This window comes from Microcaecilia unicolor, chromosome 11 (genome assembly GCF_901765095.1).
Source record: "Microcaecilia unicolor chromosome 11, aMicUni1.1, whole genome shotgun sequence".
Taxonomy (NCBI): Eukaryota; Metazoa; Chordata; class Amphibia; order Gymnophiona; family Siphonopidae; genus Microcaecilia; species Microcaecilia unicolor.
The window spans coordinates 175,619,529-175,637,554 of NC_044041.1; the positions used below are offsets into that span (position 1 = coordinate 175,619,529).

The window sequence follows — 18,026 nt, forward strand, 5'->3', positions numbered from 1 at the left end:
TAGAACATCTGATTACACAATAGTTCATAGGGATAGACTAATAGATCTAAACAGCTAAAGACAATTAAGGTATGCAAATGCGTAATACAGACAGATTGGTAGTGGTATTGAATAGAGGAGTAATGATTAGGTTAAGTGCCAAAAGCAGAGTTGAAAAGATGGGCTTTGAGCAAGGATTTGAAGATGGGTAGGGATGGGGCCTGACGTATCAGTTCAGGAAGTCTATTCCAGGCAAAGGGTGAAGCGAGGCAGAAAGAGCGGAGTCTGGAGTTCGCGGAGGTGGAGAAGGGAGCAGAAAGGAGGGATTTGTCCAGTGAGAGGAGGTTCCAGGTAGGAATGTAGGGGGAGATGAGGGTGGAGAGGTAAGGAGGGGCAGCAGAGTGAGAGCATTTGTAGGTTAGTAGGAGAAGCAGTTCTCTTCCTTGTATTTGTGTGGTATTCGCCATGTCCATGTGTTGCTTACTTATATATTTCTCTCTGGCCTTTTGCTGAAGGATGCAGATGGATGACTTCAAGAAATTCTTTGATGAGCTGGACATCTGTAATCTGACGCCCAGCTCAGTGCAGGATGACCAAGCTGAAAAATGGACCCGCACCTACTACAAGGGGGCCTGGGTCAAAGGTCACAATGCAGGAGGTTGCCACAACAACACAGGTAGACAAGTCTCAGAATATGATACTGGGGTGTGAGGAAGCATGTTAGCATTCATGCCAGCTTGCACAGAACATCCCACCTACCCACACTCATCCTGCAATACCCATCATGGTAAAGAACAAAGCAACCTCTTTAGCACTTTTCTAAACTTTGGAAATAGCCAACATGTTTCCAGGTACCCAGATCTGGAAGCCTTCTGGTGCTTATGGAAATCCTTTCCAGCACCCCTACACCTTGAACGTTCTTATAATAAATTTAGAGCTGCATTGAAAACTATCTATTCAGGCAGGCTTTTGGGAATAGAATAGGAAACAGTTTGGGCGCTGGGAATAATTAGATCAATGAAGCTCTGAGTGATTGACTGATTCTATCCTTAAGAACAATTGTTATTTCCTGGTGAGATTTGTTGATTTTTAGACTGTTTATAATTCTCAGCTCTCTCTTTCCTGTCACAATATGGAGTACCTGTTGGTTCCTGACAGCCAAATTTTTTCCTAGGGCAGAACCACAAGCCTATGTGTCTTATTTTGGATTTGGATTTATTTGCCTTTCCAAATCTGAGCTCAAAATCAGTTATTTTCCCTGTCCTGGGTGGAGGGATTGGGGTAAATCTAAAAATTTAAATTTTCTACCTAAGGCAGGAGGGTGAATGAATTGCCCATGGTTTCAGGCACTATCACCGGGAGAAGTAGAATTTGAACATTGATTTCTCTAGGTCTCGACCCAGTGTTTTAACCACTAGACTACCCCTCCACTCTGAACGATACATCTAAACCCAGCAGTGGCACCACAGTCACCTACCCTTCAGTGGCGTACCTAGGGTAGTTGACACCCGGGGCCGGTCATTTTTTAACACCCCCCTCCAAAATCTAGTACTAGGCATGCCAAGAATACAAAACACTCAGGACCTATAGAGCAATTCTAGCATACCATAAGCAGTAATTTCTACAAGTCACACAAGGAAAAGGAAAGCATCTTAAACACTACAGTGAGCACTAGAACATAAATTCACCTATTGTAAAACGAAACCAGGCAGAATAACAGATCGTCGATCTTGCACAGTCAATGCCAACTGAAAGCCATGTCTTTTTCACAAACACAGATACACCCTAATCCACTATAGAATAAGTAATAATAAACTTTCTATTTAGACAAAAATTAAACTGAACCCCCAAGATGCCAGACTCTGCATACAATGCAACACCACAGAAACAGAAAATGTCCCCTAGTACTGTGCAAAACATAAAGACAGCAGATGTAAATTTGAAAAAACTAACAAGTACCAATCACCACTTCACAAATTAACAAATAGAAATAAAACAAATATAGAAAATAAAATACCATTTTATTGGACTAATACATTTAGCTTTCAGAGGCCAAAACATCCTTCCTCAGGTCAATACAGTATAGTGCTGTTACAGTATCCTATCCTAACCTGAGGAAGGGGGTTTTGTTCTCCGAAAGTTAGCCGAAATGTATTAAAATTAGTCCAATAAAAAGATTACCTTGTTTACATGTTCTATTATAAACATTTATTAACACAGCTACAATACTACTTTATCCTAAAGCAAAAAAAATATATATATATTTTATTTACAGTTTGTGTCTCTGGTTTCTGCTTTCCTCATCTTCTTTTCACTGTCTTCCTTCCATCCAGCATCTGTCTTTGCTCTCTCTCTCTGCCATCCAGTGTCTGCCCTCTCTGCTGTCCCCTCCATCCAATGTCTGCCCTTTCTATCCCTTCCATCCACTGTCTGCCCTTTCTCTCTGCCCCTTCAATCCACCATTTGCCCTCCCTCTCCCATCCATCCAGGGTCTGCCCTCCCTCTCACTTCCCCTTCCATCCAGGATCTGTCCCCTCTCTCTGCCCCTTTTTTTCAGCCCCCAGTTCCAGCCCCACTATCCCACCAGTCCCCAGTTTCAGCCCCAGTCCTTTTCTCCCACCAGTCCCGAGCTTCAGCCCCCAGCCACTTCTCCCTGTCCCCTTTTCAGCCCCCAGTTTCAACCCCAGCCCTTTTCTCTCACCAGTCCCGAGCTTCAGCCCCAGCCACTTCTCCCTGTCTCCTTTTCAGCCCCCAATCCCCACAGTTTCAGCCCCTGCCCCCTTTCAGCCCCCAGTCCCAGTACTAGCCCCCTTATCCCACCTACCCTCCTTTTTAGCCCCCAGTTTCAGCCCCCTTCATCCACATGCCTTGCATTAGGGCCCCCCTTTTCAGCCCGACCCATTCTCCCACCTGACCCAGGCATGCCCCATTTTCCGTCATGACCCCTTCTTAGACCCCAGTTCCAGCCCCCTTCCCCCACTTGAGAGCCCCTTCCTCCCATCTGAGAACCCCCACCCCACCCCTTCTCCCATCTGAGAACCCCTTTCCCTCCCCATCTGAGAACCCCCTCCCCACCCCAGTCCTCCCATCTGAGTACCCCCACAACACCCCTCTCCTCTCCCATCTGAAAACCCTCTCCCCATCTGAGAACCCCCACAACACCCCTATCCCATCTGAGAACCCCCTCCCCACCCCGACCCGACTCTCCTGCCACCACCGTACCTTTAAAAAAAAAATTTGTGAAGCGTTGTTGCAGGCAGCGCCTTGCGTCTGCCCTGCTTGTAAAAGAAGTAAATCTCTTCTCTTCTTCAACGTCATCGGGCCTCACTGTGTCCCACCCTCGCGGAAATAGGAAGTTACCTCAGAGGAGGGCGGGACACAGTGAGGCCCAACGAGGAGAAGAGATTTACTTCTTTTACAAGCAGGGCAGACGCGAGGCGCTACCTGCAATGATGCTTCAAAAAACATTTTTTTAAGGTAGGGTGGGAGCAGCGGGAGTGGAGCACCCCCCACCTACTGACACCCGGGGTAGACTGCCCCCCCCCCCTTGGTACGCCACTGCTACCCTTTTCTTTTCAGAAACTTTTTGGACTAATCCACAGTTTCAGGTGACGCTGCAGGAAAAAGATAATGATGAGGACAGCTGCACCCTGTTGGTGTCACTCATGCAGAAACCCCAACAGGGCAGGAAGTTCCATTCCATTGGCTTTGAAACCTACAAGGTAGGTAGGAGAATGCTTTTGTTTTATTGTGGAAGCTGTCAAGGTGGCAAAAGCTTGTTGCAACTGTCTACTGCTCCATCTGCCTGCTGACTTATAGAAATTCACTTCAGAGAGCTGCTCAGGGAGGGCAGGAATCAGCCTAGGTTAAGTATGCTAGGGTCCATCTATTCTTTGGAAAGCTGGAAATCCAACTGTAGTATTATGATAATGCACTTGTTTATAGCTTTGGAATGACATACTGAAAAATGATGTGGGATACAGAGAGGGAATGTTTCAGGGCCACCGAGAGACAAAACCAGGCCTTGGCCAAACAATGTTAAGTGCCCCCACAGCCCCCCACCCACTGCTGCCACAGCTGCCCCATCACCTCTCCATCCTCTACTTGGTTGGAGTAATTGAATGCCAGGCAGCAGCAATCAAGAGAGACTGCTCTACCAGCATGGATCCTTCTTCCTGTTGCATCCCGCCTCCTGTGAAGTAACTTCCTGTTTCCGCATAGGCAGGATGTGGTAGGAAGAAGGACTCATAGCCAGCAGAGTAATGTCTCTCGATCACTGCTGCCTGCCACGCAATGACTCCAGGCAAGTAGAGGACCGAGGAGGTTGGAAGGGAGGGAAAGATGCTGGATCTCACCTGGGCTGCCAGGACTGCCCCCCCCCCCCCATGGAGGCTGAGACAGGGGGCATGTTGCTCCCTGTCCCTCTCCCTCTCCCTCTATTGGTGGCCCTGGAATGTTTATTTATTTATAACATTTATACCCCACATTTTCCCACCCACCAGCAGGCTCAATGTGGCTAACATCAGACCGTAAAGGCAATTGCCAATCCGGTAAACAAACAAAGTATAGGAAGGTAAACAGCAAGGATTGTAATTACAAAGGATGATGGAAAAGAGGGGGAGGGTAATATGTTTTATCACAAACTGGGCTCTTCTGGTCAGTTAGGACATCTCACAAGAGTGACTGTACTCACTCACCAGGCTCCTGTTCTCTCTTTTTCACAGATAAATAAAGAGGGATGGTTCTTATCAAGGTAGGATATAACCCTGGAGTCTCCCTTCTTATAGCCTCAAGTTTACATAATGATAGTGAAGTTTCATGGATACGAGTTAACCTTGCATCAAGTATCCCATTAGCATTAATGACTACTACTACTACTACTTAACATTTCTAAAGCGCTACTAGGGTTAAGCAGCGCTGTACAGTTTAACATAGAAGGACAGTCCCTGCTCACATTTACAACATCAGTGAATGCTTCTGAGGTAAATAACTGCATTCAGCCTCCCCTATCATACCTTTCAAGGCCCCAATTTAGGAGTTGCTTTAATCTGGCCAGGGCCGCCGAGAGGGGGAGACAGGGGGGACACAAAAGTCCCTGGGCCCGGGCCTCCGGGGGAGGGGGGGGGCTGGCGCCACCGCTGCAGTGTGGCCCGGCCGCCAGCCTCGCTCCGGAACTAACCTTAAGCCTCCTTCTTTCACTTCACGCAAGCAGGGCAGGCCACTCCTTCCTTCAGTGTCCCGCCTTCGCCTGATGTAACGTCCGCGAGGGCGGGGCACGGAAGGAAGGAGGAGAGGTCTGCCCTGCTGGCTTGCGCAAAGTGAAAGAAGGAGGCTTAAGGTTAGTTCCGGGCCCGGTGGAGGGGGGGGGCCCGGCGACCTCAGTTGGGCGGCGACCTCGGGTGGGGGAGCCTTGTCCCGGGCCCGGTCCCGGCGGCCCTGAATCTGGCATTCTCCTTAGCTCATTCTGTAGCTTGAATGACAGCCAGGTGAAATTACTACTGCTGCTGCTACTACTTGACATTTCTAAAGCGCTACTAGGGTTACGCAGCGCTGTACAATTTAACATAGGACAGTCCCTGCTCAAAAGAGCTTACAATCTAAAGGACAAATGTACAGTCTGTCAAATAGGGGCAGTCTAGATTTCCTGAAAGGTATAAAGGTTAGGTGCCGAAAGCAACATTGAAGAGGTGGGCTTTGAGCAAGGATTTGAAAATGGGTAGGGAGGGGGCTTGGCGTAAGGGCTCAGGAAGTTTATTTCAAGCATAGGGTGAGGTGAGGCAGAATGAGCGGAGCCTGGAGTTCGCGGTGGTGGAGAAGGGTACTGAGAGGAGGGATTTGTCCTGTGAGCGGAGGTTACGGGCGGGAACGTAAGGGGAAATGAGGGTAGAGAGGTAATGAGGGGCTGCAGACTGAGTGCATTTGTAGGTAAGAAGGAGAAGCTTGAACTGTATGCGGTATCTGATTGGAAGCCAGTGAAGTGACCTGAGAAGAGGGGTGATATGAGTATATCGGTTCAGGCGGAATATAAGACGTGCAGCAGAGTTCTGAACAGATTGAAGGGGGGATAGATGGCTAAGTGGGAGGCCAGTGAGGAGTAGGTTGCAGTAGTCAAGGCGAGAGGTAATGAGAGCGTGGACGAGAGTACGGGTGGTGTGCTCAGAGAGGAAAGGGCGAATTTTGCTGATGTTAAAGAGAAAGAAGCGACAGGTCTTGGCTATCTGCTGGATATGCGCAGAGAAGGAGAGGGAGGAGTCGAAGATAACTCCGAGGTTGCGGGCAGATGAAACGGGGAGGATGAGGGTGCCATCAACTGAGATAGAGAGTGGAGGAAGAGGAGAAGTGGGTTTTGGTGGCAAGACGATAAGCTCGGTCTTGGACATGTTCAGATTCAGGTGGCGGTTGGACATCCATGCAGCAATGTCGGATAAGCAGGCCGATACCTTGGCCTGGGTCTCCGCGGTGATGTCTGGTGTGGAGAGATATGGCTGGGTGTCATCAGCATAAAGATGATACTGGAAACCATGAGATGAGATCAGTGAGCCCAGGGAAGAGGTGTAGATTGAAAAATGAAGGGGTCCAAGGACAGATCCCTGGGGAACTCCAACAGAGAGCGGGATGGGGGTGGAGGAAGATCCATGAGAGTGTACTCTGAAGGTGCGGTGGGAGAGATAGGAGAAGAACCAGGAGAGGACAGAACCCTGGAACCCAAATGAGGACAGTGTGGCAAGAAGTAAATCATGATTGACAGTATCAAAAGCAGCTGTCCCATGTCAGATTAACCTTCTCTGCAAATGTCTCCATACAATGAGGTCCAAAATTGAGTGAGCCAGTTCCATCACTTGTAGCCAGTTGGAAGGCTTTGTACTAATATGAGTGGCATCACCTTCAAAACAATATAACAAGTAGAGAAAGCATGTGTGGCACGGCTCATGGAATTCTTTCCTCTCTGTGTTTATGTCTGTCCGACAGAGTAGAGAAGAGGCCGTTTGAAAAGAACAATTCTCTAACTGTTAGAAAACTGTTGTATTTTACTGGATCACAGTTTCTATGCTACAGAAGCTGGAACTATTTTTTATAGAAATTAATTGGGTCATTTGGGGGGAGGGGCTTATTTACCAATCAAAGAACGTATTGCGTTCAAAATCTGCACCCTGGTTCACAAAATCTTTTACGGAGAAGCCCCGGGATACATGACAGACCTCATAGACCCATCAACCAGAAACACACTTAGATCGACAAGAACATACCTAAATCTCCATCACCCAAGCTGCAAAGGACTCAAATACAAATCCACCTATGCGTCTAGCTTCTTCTACATAAGTACACAACTATGGAATGCACTACCAAACGCCTTGAAAACAATATATGACCACCTAAACTTCCGGAAACTACTAAAAACTAACTTGTTCAAAAAGGCATACCCTAGCGATCCAACCTAGATGCCTTAACCCAGCGGCATAACGAAACCAAAGCTAGAAATGGACATAATTTAACTCTTCCTCCTTATGATTCCCAATGTGCCTATCACACATTGACCTTTGCTCTATCACTACATCACTCTGTATTTGTTCAAACCAGTATTGGCGATCACCTCTACGGTCCTATGTAAGCCACATTGAGCCTGCAAATAGGTGGGAAAATGTGGGATACAAATGTAACTAATAAGTAAATAAAATTTCTTTGGAACTCCCAGTCTGATTTGGCCCATGCCACAGGTGATCCCATTCTTTTCAAAGAGCTATTTTGCCCCCAGATAGAAAACAGTTTTGACATCTTACATATACTTTCTTTTCAGTATCTGTTGGGCTGGAAAGAACAAAAAAACTGAAACAAAATCAAGAATTTCTGCATGCTATTTATATGTATAAACATACCCTAATATAGATCCTTTCAGGTATTGAACGCTGAGGCTATTTTATCAGACAAGGGCCGAGTGGAGCTACAAATTGTCTGAGGAATACAAGATAAGTGCTATGTTGCTTGATGCACGATTTAAGGCTCAACTGAATTGAACAGTGCTTTACGGAGCCAATACTGCCTACAAAGACATGTGTTAGTGTTCTTTTGGTGGACACTTGAGAACTGTACTAATCAAATTGCATGGGGTTCCATGTATATGATAGTTGTAAGCACATTTATGCTGATCAATGATATTTATAATTTAAGAACTAGGTATTATGGGTGAGTGGCAAATGAATGGTGATGAATGAATGTTTTATTAGATGATTAACGTCAATTGATAAATAAGGACACATTGGTGTAATAAAAGGTGTTTTTCTAAAAATATAATACTGGAGTCTTAGAGTGTTATGTTATCGAGTGTATGACTCTGGTATAGCAATATTGTCCCCTAATCAGTAGGTTTAGTATACTATTTACAATGTCAACACAATACGTAATATATATTTAAAAAAAAAAAAACCACACCCATAAGCGAGGAAGCATAACCTCTTGTGCATCCTACACATTATCTCAGGTTTTTGTTGTTGTTTTAGTAGCTGCAGCTTATTGGTAGAATTCAGAGCATTTTCAAATGCCTGAAGGAGGCACTTCAGAATGTCACCTATTTCCATTTTCTTTTTCAGCAAGCTTTCATCATGTATGATGTTGACAAGAGTGGGACAATAAATACCTCTGAACTGCGACCAGCTTTGGAGGGAACAGGTAAGGGCAAGGGTAGGGAGTAGGAGGAGTTGTAAAAGTCTGAGGAACAGCCTAGTAGTTGGTGCAGAGGACTGTAAAATTCAAAGCAATTTAAATTTTAAGTCTCAATGGAACAACTTTCAAAATGTTTCAACAACAAACTTTTAGCAAAAGTGTTTGGGGGGGGGGGGGGTAGAGGTAGGCGGTTACATTTTTAACACCTCATACCTGAAAATCATTGTACGAATGAGCATAAATTAGAAGCAAGCCCCAGAATGCTTTGTGTGTGGAGGAATTTCAATTATTTACAGGTGAAAATCAGATAGGGTTCTGCTGGAGAGGAAATCAGTCATCTTGTGGACTGCATCTTGTCTCCTGCCTGCAACAGGGTATGTCAGTGGTTCCTCAGCCAGTCAGGTTTTCAGGATATCCACACAGAGGTAGGTTAGAAGAAGCTGGGAAATGGGGAAAAGCCTTCTGAAGCAGATTGCATAGCTACACACACACACACACACACATGCAACTGAAAATGTAGGTTTTTACATTTTCCTCTTTCTTGTCCACAGGAATCCATTTGAATAATAGTTTCATGGAACACATCGTCCTCAAGTACGGTGACAGATGGCAGCAGCTCACCTTTGATAAGTTCCTGTCTTGTATGAGCTGGCTTGAACGCATTTTCCTGAACCTAGGACAACTGGGATTATGTGAAGTCATAAGTGACAAACTGAGCCATATCCAGTGCTCTGCTAGTCTTGCTTGGCTTGGGAAAATCAAGCAGGGTTGCCACAAGAGAACATCCAACAGTCACAAATTCAACTGAATTTAATGTCATTTGAGTTGGCAACTGTTGAATGCTCTCTTCTGGCATGAGACTGCCTCCTTGTTGCAACTAGTGAACACACTATCCCCCTTGGTGCTGGAAGTGATACTTATGTTGAAACTCAATCACAAATAATTAGAAGTGACTCTTTTACATCAGTTGGATTCTCTAGATCTCTACTACTACTACTACTACTTATCATTTCTATAGTGCTACTAGACAGGTGCAGCACTGTACACTGGACATGAAGAGAAAGTCCCTACTTGACAGAGCTTACAATCTAATTAGGATAGACAAACAGGACAAATAAAGGATAAGGACAAAGAGTAGAAAGATTCCGGAATCCCAAAGAGTAGCAAGATTCTGTGCAGAATCCTAAAAGAGTAACAAGGTTCTATGCAGAATCCCAAAGAGTAACAAGATTCCGGAATCCCAAAGACTACTACTACTTATCATTTCTATAATGCTACTAGACATACACAGCACTGTGCACTGGACATGAAGAGACAGTCCCTGCTGACAGAGCTTACAATCTAATTAGGATAGACAAACAGGACAAATAAGGGATATGGACAAAGGGTAGCAAGATTCTGGAATCCCAAAGAGTAGCAAGATTCTGTGCAGAATCCCAAAGAGTAACAACATTACGGAATCCCAAAGACTACTACTACTACTTATTTCTATAGCAATTCCCACTACCAGACATACACAGCGCTGTACACTGGACATGAAGAGACAGTCCCTGCTGACAGAGCTTACAAACTAATTAGGACAGACAATTAAGGGATAAGGGAATTACAACATGGGTATTGAACAAGTGAATAAGGGTTAAAAGCAGCATCAAAAATGTGGGCTTTTAGCCTAGATTTGAAGATGGCCAGAGATGGAGCCTGATGTACTGGATCAGGAAGTCTATTCCAGGCATATGGTGCAGCAAGATAAAAGGAACAGAGTCTGGAGTTGGCAGTGGAGGACAAGGGTGCAGACAAGAGAAAGTTACCCAGTGAAAAGAGTTCCCGGAGAGAAGTGTAAGGAGAAGTAAGAGTGGAGAGGTACTGAGGAGCTGCAGAGTGAATGCACTTGTAAGTCAATAAGAGGAGTTTGAACTGTATGCGGAAACGGATAGGGAGCCAATGATGTGACTTGAGGAGAGGGCTAATATAAGCATAGAGACACTGGTGGAATATAAGTTGTACAGCAGAATTGTGAACAGGTAGAAGGGGAGAGAGACAAATTTTGGTGATATTATAGGAAACGACAGGTTTTAGCAGTCTGTTGAATATTTGCAGAGAAGGAGAGAGAGGAGTCGAAGATGACCCTACTACATCTTTAAGTTCCCAGAAAGACCACATTGCTTTATTCTCAGTATATGCATAAACCTTTCACACCCAAAACTCATCTTGTTTTTATAGGAAAATGTAAAACCCTGGACAGAAACAACAGTGGTGTGGTGGCCGTGACAAGTCAACAGGTGAGTGCAGCTCCTAACATTTCTTTCCCCATTTCAAATGCTCTTCAGAACAGGGAATGAGTCTAATACAGGGGTTCTCAACCTAGTTCTTAGGACCCAACTAGCCAGCTGGGTTTTCAGGATATCCACAATGAATATGTATGAGATAGATTTGCATACAATGGAGATAGAAAATGCAAAATTTATCTCATGTATTATGTGACACATTAGGTGAGGCTCTAGAGACTGGGTGGTAATGGGCCTAGGAGTCCCCAGAATCCCCAGGATCAGGCAACAATCACAGATAGGAACCCATGGGAAGGGACGCTGAGGAAGACAGCTTCATCTCAGGGGAGATTGGTGTCAGCTCAGGTAGATTTGGGCAGGTAGTCAACCTCCCCCCAGGATTAAGGCAGGAGCTGCCTGTGTACCAGTTAAAGTACAACTAGGAACCAGGAGGCAGCCTTGGGAAAGTGACAATATGAAGTAGTCCTAAGGGGGAGAAACCCCAGCGCCAACCATGGGAGGAGCCAGAGGGAAACATACAACAAACTCACTCTTACAATGGGTGAGAGGGTTTAATGTTTAGGATCTGTTTTTCCAAGGAGGTGGTGTCCTGGAAAAGGTATTAGCTGCATATTCCCCATGAAAGGCAGGGAAAGTCAAAAGGGGGAAGGGAAGGAAGCAAACCTGCAGGCATACAAGGCTAGAACCCCAGAGGAAAGCTAGGGGTTTGGAGATGGGATTTGATCTACTGCTTTCCATGGTTACAATCAAAGCAGTTTACATATCATATAGAGGTACTTATTTTGTACCTGGGGCAATGGAGGGTTAACAATGACTTGCCCAGAATCAGAAGGAGCTGCAGTGGGAATCAAACCCAGTCCCCCAGGTTCTCAGGCCAATACATTAAGCTACTCCTCCACTCCACTGGGGGAAGAGCAGGCATTGGAAGCTCAAACTTGTGGGAAGGATTCTGTGGGCAGGCTGGGAATTGCACTCTCTGACTAAAACCACCAAAAGGAGTAAAGTGTGGCTAGCCTATGCTCCTGAAAGAAAGGAAGTAAGGGCTGGGACTCAGAAGCTACTTTAGGAAGGAGGGAAACTGAAAATGAGAGTTTGCAAAGGAGCAGGAGAGAGGCAACTGCTCTCAGGGGAGACAAAAGCCCTACTCTCGTAAGTTATGGACACCTGTTGTTTGGCCCCTGTTGAAGAAGATATGGATTTTGTGATGATAAGAAATAATGGAGAGCTGAAAGGTTTTGTTTTTCTTTTGAGGAACTGAGTAAAAGTCATGTTTTTTTCAGCTCTGGGAAATGGTCAAGTGGGAGGGCTCTTTTTGTCAACTGAAATAAGGGTGGGACAGTTCCTCCTGTATCTTCTTCAGCCCTGGAAGGTAGAGGCCAGTGAAAGGGGCTGAACCAGTACTGTGTTGAAAAGAAGCACTGGAGAATGCTGGAAGTATTTGGAATCACATGCTGGGCTTTAAGGTAAAAGCCATTATGTAGAAGCCTGAAGGCTGTGGACCTCACTGGGGGGCCCTTTTACAAAGGTGCATGAGGGCTACCGTGCATGTAGTGTGCACCCACTTGGCACTTATACCGAGGTAGCATGTGCGCCCGGTGGTAATTTTGATTTTGGCATAGGCCGAATCCTGCAGTAAAAAATAGTTTTCTGTTTTCTACCACGGGGGCATAAGCATATCCACATTGGTGCGCACTGCATGGTTACCACATGGGTAGCATCTGAGCCCTTACCGCTAAGTCAATGGGTGGCGGTAAAGCTCAGGCCGTAAATAGGTGCGCGCTACTTTTAATATTAGCGCAGGTCCATTTCCTGGCCCATTAAAAAAAAAATCACCTTTTTCCCAGCCGCGGCAAAAAATGGCCCAGCGTGCACCTAAAAGATGTGCCCACACTACCACAGGCAACATTTTACTACGGCTTTGTAAAAGGGCCCCTGGGTGAGGTGGTTATGTAATCCTGGCTCTGTTATTTAAAGGAGTTACTGCTGGGAAAAAGTGCCTTGGAATAGAGGTTGCTGTGGAGCCGGAGTGCTTGAGAAGGAAGCTGGGGACTCCTGTGCTGGTGTTGTGAAATGAGAAAGAGGCTAGGGGGGAGATGCACTAAAGACTCGTTAAAGCCCTTCCCTTACCGATTCCCTTAGCAAATCGGTAAGGAACGGGCATGCATCAAGGAAAAGGAATGCAAATGAGCTGCTCGTTGTAGCTCACTTGCATTCTCTATTTCATCGGTAAACAGTCGGCCGGTCGAGCATGCGCAGAGCAACCAAGCGTTATGCTGGCTGCTCTGCGCATGCCAAATACGCCTCTCTGTGCTGCCCGAAAGGAAGACGCCGCACCGCTCACCCCCTCCACGGCCTGCTGCAGGAAGGCTCTGATGCGGCTCGATCCTAGCAGGAGAGTGCAGTTGAGGACGTCCATCCAAAAAGACGTCCTTTTTGGTCCTTTTTGGACATCCTTCACTAAGCTGAGAGACCTGGAAGTCTCTGAGCCAATCACAATGCATTTAGCTGAGCTAAACACGCTGTGATTGGCTCAGAGACTTCCAGGTCCATCAGCTGAGTGAAGGACATCCAAAAAGGACGTTTATTATTGCGGGGGGGGGGGGGGAGTCGTCCAAAAAAGGAAGTCTTTTTTGAAGCGGAGCGCTAAACGCTATTTGCCTTTGGTGTCTCTAGAAATCATGAAAACTCCTTTTTATTATCTAGCGGAAACATGCAGGCACATTTGGGGTAGAGAACGGAAGCATCTGAAGTTTCAGAGAACAAAAAAAGTAGCCCGGAATAAAAATCAAACAACTTGGGCTCCGGTACTTCCTCCTGGACCATCTCTCACTGCCCATTAGTATCTACAGGAACACAATTTTAAATGCAACAGTATTAAACAAGACAAATAATAACCAGCTCTAAGGCTTAAGGGTGTTTTTTTTTTTTTGAGTGGATGTCCATAAAGGACATCTATGATGAGCACTTGGGCGTTGTTTCGAGTGAAGGACGTCCATAAAGGACGTCCCTGACGAGCACTTGAACGTTTTTTTCCCCAATTTATTTTTGTTACATTTATAGAAGTTTTTCAATCCTGCACAGTCCCAACGAGAGATACAGACCTCTTGTTAGATTTTCCACAGTTAGGCAATCGGAAAACGGTAGCGCATCTCATTACAATACGGTTTCTACACATTATAATACTAATTTGTTCATTTGCATTCCATTTTCGTTAGCTGCTACCATGATTGGAAAATGGCTCAGAGAAGCCTTTAGTGCATGCCGCGGTTTACTACTTGCTCGTTAATGGCTCATTTAGTTTACTGCATCTGGTCCTATGTTTGCAGACTTCAGCTAGGACTGTTTGAATTCCAGATAGTTACATGCATCTATCCTACGAGAAGATATGCCAAAGAGAGCTGGGTCAAGTTTAATCCACTTTTAGTCTGGATTAGAGACTGTGCCAAGGCTGAACTGAAAATATAGTGAAGCCAGCTGGCCCAGATAGTTCCAGGGAGTGGATGGGGGCCGGTGTTATATGAGGCTTGCCTGAAGTATAAGTGCAAAGAGAGTGTTGGCAGTTTTCTTTTGAATAAAATTAAAGATCGTTATAGAAGTCTATCCTGAAGTGACAACAAATGAGACACGTAACAAAAGAGGGGGGCTCCACCCATCCACCATCCACAAGGCCAAGCAAAGTACAACCTGACCAGCAGGGGGCAACAATCAGAATTAAATGGTGCCTATACAGCTTAGGCCTTCTGCCTTGCACCAGCACTTATTTTACAAAATAGGTTGGCATCAAAACCTGGCTATGCTTCTGGCAACAATAGTTATTGTGGCTGGGCATGTCCTGAGAACTGGGTTGAGAACCCCTGCTCTATTATGCCCAGCTCTGGTCTATATCAGACTAATCACAACACCTTATTTTGCGTTCTTTCACTAGTCAGTATAAGCAAATGAAGGACATTTGCCTTATCAGTGCTTCTCTCTTGCATCTGTTCCAGTGGAACCGTGTAACAACCTGCAATTGATGGCAAAGGCAGCTCCAAACGTCTGGATAACAAATGACCACCACTTGAGCAAGAAAGAGAAAAAACACCGAAGTGGAGGAACGAACGAAACCTTACCAAGTCCATAAAAACAGTCAAGCAGTAAGGTCAACAGATGAGTCTTCCAACACTCAATGACACGTAACTAAAGCGGATGTTAAAAAATATGGTTTACCGGAGAACAAAAGGACCAGACATGGGACCATGTTTCGGCTCGGAAAAGCCTGTCTCAGGGGTCTATGAACAATACATAAATATAAAAAAAATCATAAATATGCACAATCATAACACAATATAAAGTAAATAAATAAACAGATTAAAATCATTACATGTTAAAATAACACAAATGACAGCAAGAACCATGCAGATAAATAAAATTAATAATTAAACCAAACTCGAACTGGTGATATATGTGAATATATGTGTGAGTATGCATGTGCAAGCATACGTGTATAAATATATAGCTATATTGACACCTTCTATTTGTTTTATACGTTTGCCTATAAAGTGATATGTACATATACCATTTGCATGGTTCTTGCTTTCATTTGTGTTAACGATTTTAATCTGTTTATTTACATCTTTATATTGTTTTATGATTTTGTATATTTATGTATTGTTCATAGACCCCTGAGGCAGGCTTTTCCAAGCCGAAACACAGTCCCCTGTCAGGTTCTCTCTCGCTACGTGTCATTGAGTGTTGGAAAACTCATCCATTGACCTTACTGCTTGAATGTTTTCATCACTTGAGCATGTACAGCTACATAATCTTACTACTGAAAAAAATATATATCTGTATCTATAATCAATTAGGTTCCAGTAATCAGCAGAGACTTTTGCTAATGGGTAAAGCAGCTTTACATTTTTAAGATTAATGATTTAAATTCAACTTTCAACTGTTGTCTGTGTCTGACAAAAAAACAAAACAAAACCCTTTGTTAATTCTTCTAGCACTGCTTTCCAGTCCAATACTGTAGATTAGACAGAATATGATAGAAGTTAATGTTGATGATCATTTAAGAGTCTAAGCAGCCTATAATGAGGTAATTATTGTGACTATTGGTGACCTGGGACTGTGAAAAGCTTTAATAAAATTGTGTACTGGTCACATGTTCAGCACAACAAAAATGGAAGTCACCAAGTGTTCAAGACTGTAAATAAACATACACAGTCCAAGGATGATAATGTTCATAAAGTTTATTCATCCATAGATGGAAGAACCTCAACTGAATACAAAGAAAAAGACCCAACACAGGCTGTGTTTCAGCGTGGAAGCCTTCTTCAGGGGTTTTTCTATTACCCTTGCATAGACGAATTAAGAGAGGTTAATACCAAAAAAGATAACTTTATCACCTTTTAAAACACAGCAAAACTGTGGCCTCACTCAGCATCACTTGAATAGCAACTAAGGATGAATAAACTTCATGAACATTATCATCATTGGACTGTTTATGTTTATTTACAGTCTTCAACACTTACACTTTGGTGACTTCCATTTTTATTTTGCTTGTCTGTTGTTGTTTAGTGGAAGAAATTTGTTTTTCCTCTTTTGTTGTGACACGTGTTCAGCACCACAGTTCAATAACCCTTCTTCCCAGTTGTAGGCCTCTTCAGACAAAATACTTTCAAAGCCAGATTATCTTTAAACATATTCATAAATGATCTGAAAAGGGATCAGCAAATGAGGTGATTGAATTTGCAGTTGACACAAAATTATTCAAGGTTGTTAAATTGCAAGCAGATCTTGCAAGACTAGCATCGTAAATGGCACATGAAATTTAATGTGGATAGACAAAGGAATGCTTCTGGAGAAAATCATAACTGTAGGTACACAATGACAGATCTAAATGGTCAGTTTTCTCAGTGAAAAACAGTGGCGTACCCCAGCACTTTGTAATGGATTGGGTATTTAAATGGCAAAGAAAATTTAATGTGGAAAAGTGCAAAGTGATGCACATTAGGAAAAATAATCCTAACGATATGTACATGATTGCTAGGTGCTAGTTGTCACCAACCAGGAAAAGGCTCTTGGAATCACTGTGAACAATATGTTGAAATCCTCAACTCAGAAACAGAGCAAATGACTGCAGGTAAAGACTATACAACCTAACTAATCTGTCTACCATATCACCTACTAGACTCTACAAAACCCCTTTCTCTCCCTCAGAGATCCTCAGTGTGCAGCAGTGGCCTAATGGTTAGTGCAGTGGGCTTTGATCCTGGCAACCTGGGTTCGATGCCCACTGCAGCCCCTTGTGACCTTGGGCAAGTCCATTTCTCCAGATACAAAAACTCAGATTGTGAGCCCTCTAGGGACAGAGAAAGTACCTGCATATAATGTGTATGGTGCTGCATACATCTTGTAGCGCTATAGAAATGATTAGTAGGAATTATTCAGAAAGGAATTAAATATTTTTTTTTAAATTGTAATGCCTCTGTATCAATCCATGACAACTGTGTGCAGTTTAGGTCACTCCATCTCAAATAAGATATAACAGAATTAGAAAAGTTCAGAGAGGGGCAAACAAAATGATAAAGGGGATGAAACAGCTCCCCCTACAGGTTAGTGCTCTTCAGCTTAAAGAGATGGCTGAGAGAAGACATGACAGACATGGAACAAGTAAATAAGAAATAATTTCTTACCCTTTCCAATAGTACTAAGAGGAACGTTCCATGAAACAGGTAACACATTTTAAGCAAATCGAAGAAAGAGTTGCTTACCTATAAAGGGATTTTCCATAGACAGCAGTGAAATGCAGCCATACTTGTTAGCGATGTCCTCCAGGTGGCTACATGTCCAGTGCTCTCCACTAGCTCAAGGAATCCCCCTTTTTTTTGTTAAGGATCGTTGAGCAGCCAAATACAAATAATGGGCATAGAGCTTTAACATAAATAATGAAAATATGAAATCAGAGATCAAGTGTTTATTTCAGTAGGATTTAGCACAGTAGAGCCCTGGATTATTTGTATTCAAATTTAAATCACTATTCGGCCAAATATGAATAATGTATTCGGGGCTGTATCAAATATGAATATGAATATTTGATACAGCCCTAGTTGTAAATTCTAGGAG

At 44.0% G+C, this 18,026-nt stretch overlaps 1 protein-coding gene across 1 annotated transcript in view; it reads left to right on the plus strand.

The window, feature by feature from the left end:
- Positions 1-18,026, plus strand: part of LOC115481010 (calpain-12-like) — a 49,027-nt gene that overhangs the window by 15,460 nt on the left and 15,541 nt on the right. The window contains exons 9-13 of the mRNA XM_030219996.1: positions 495-655; positions 3,559-3,701; positions 8,565-8,643; positions 9,189-9,341; positions 10,858-10,916. Coding sequence (XP_030075856.1) covers positions 495-655; positions 3,559-3,701; positions 8,565-8,643; positions 9,189-9,341; positions 10,858-10,916 — 595 coding nt within the window. The remainder of the gene's footprint in view (positions 1-494; positions 656-3,558; positions 3,702-8,564; positions 8,644-9,188; positions 9,342-10,857; positions 10,917-18,026) is intronic.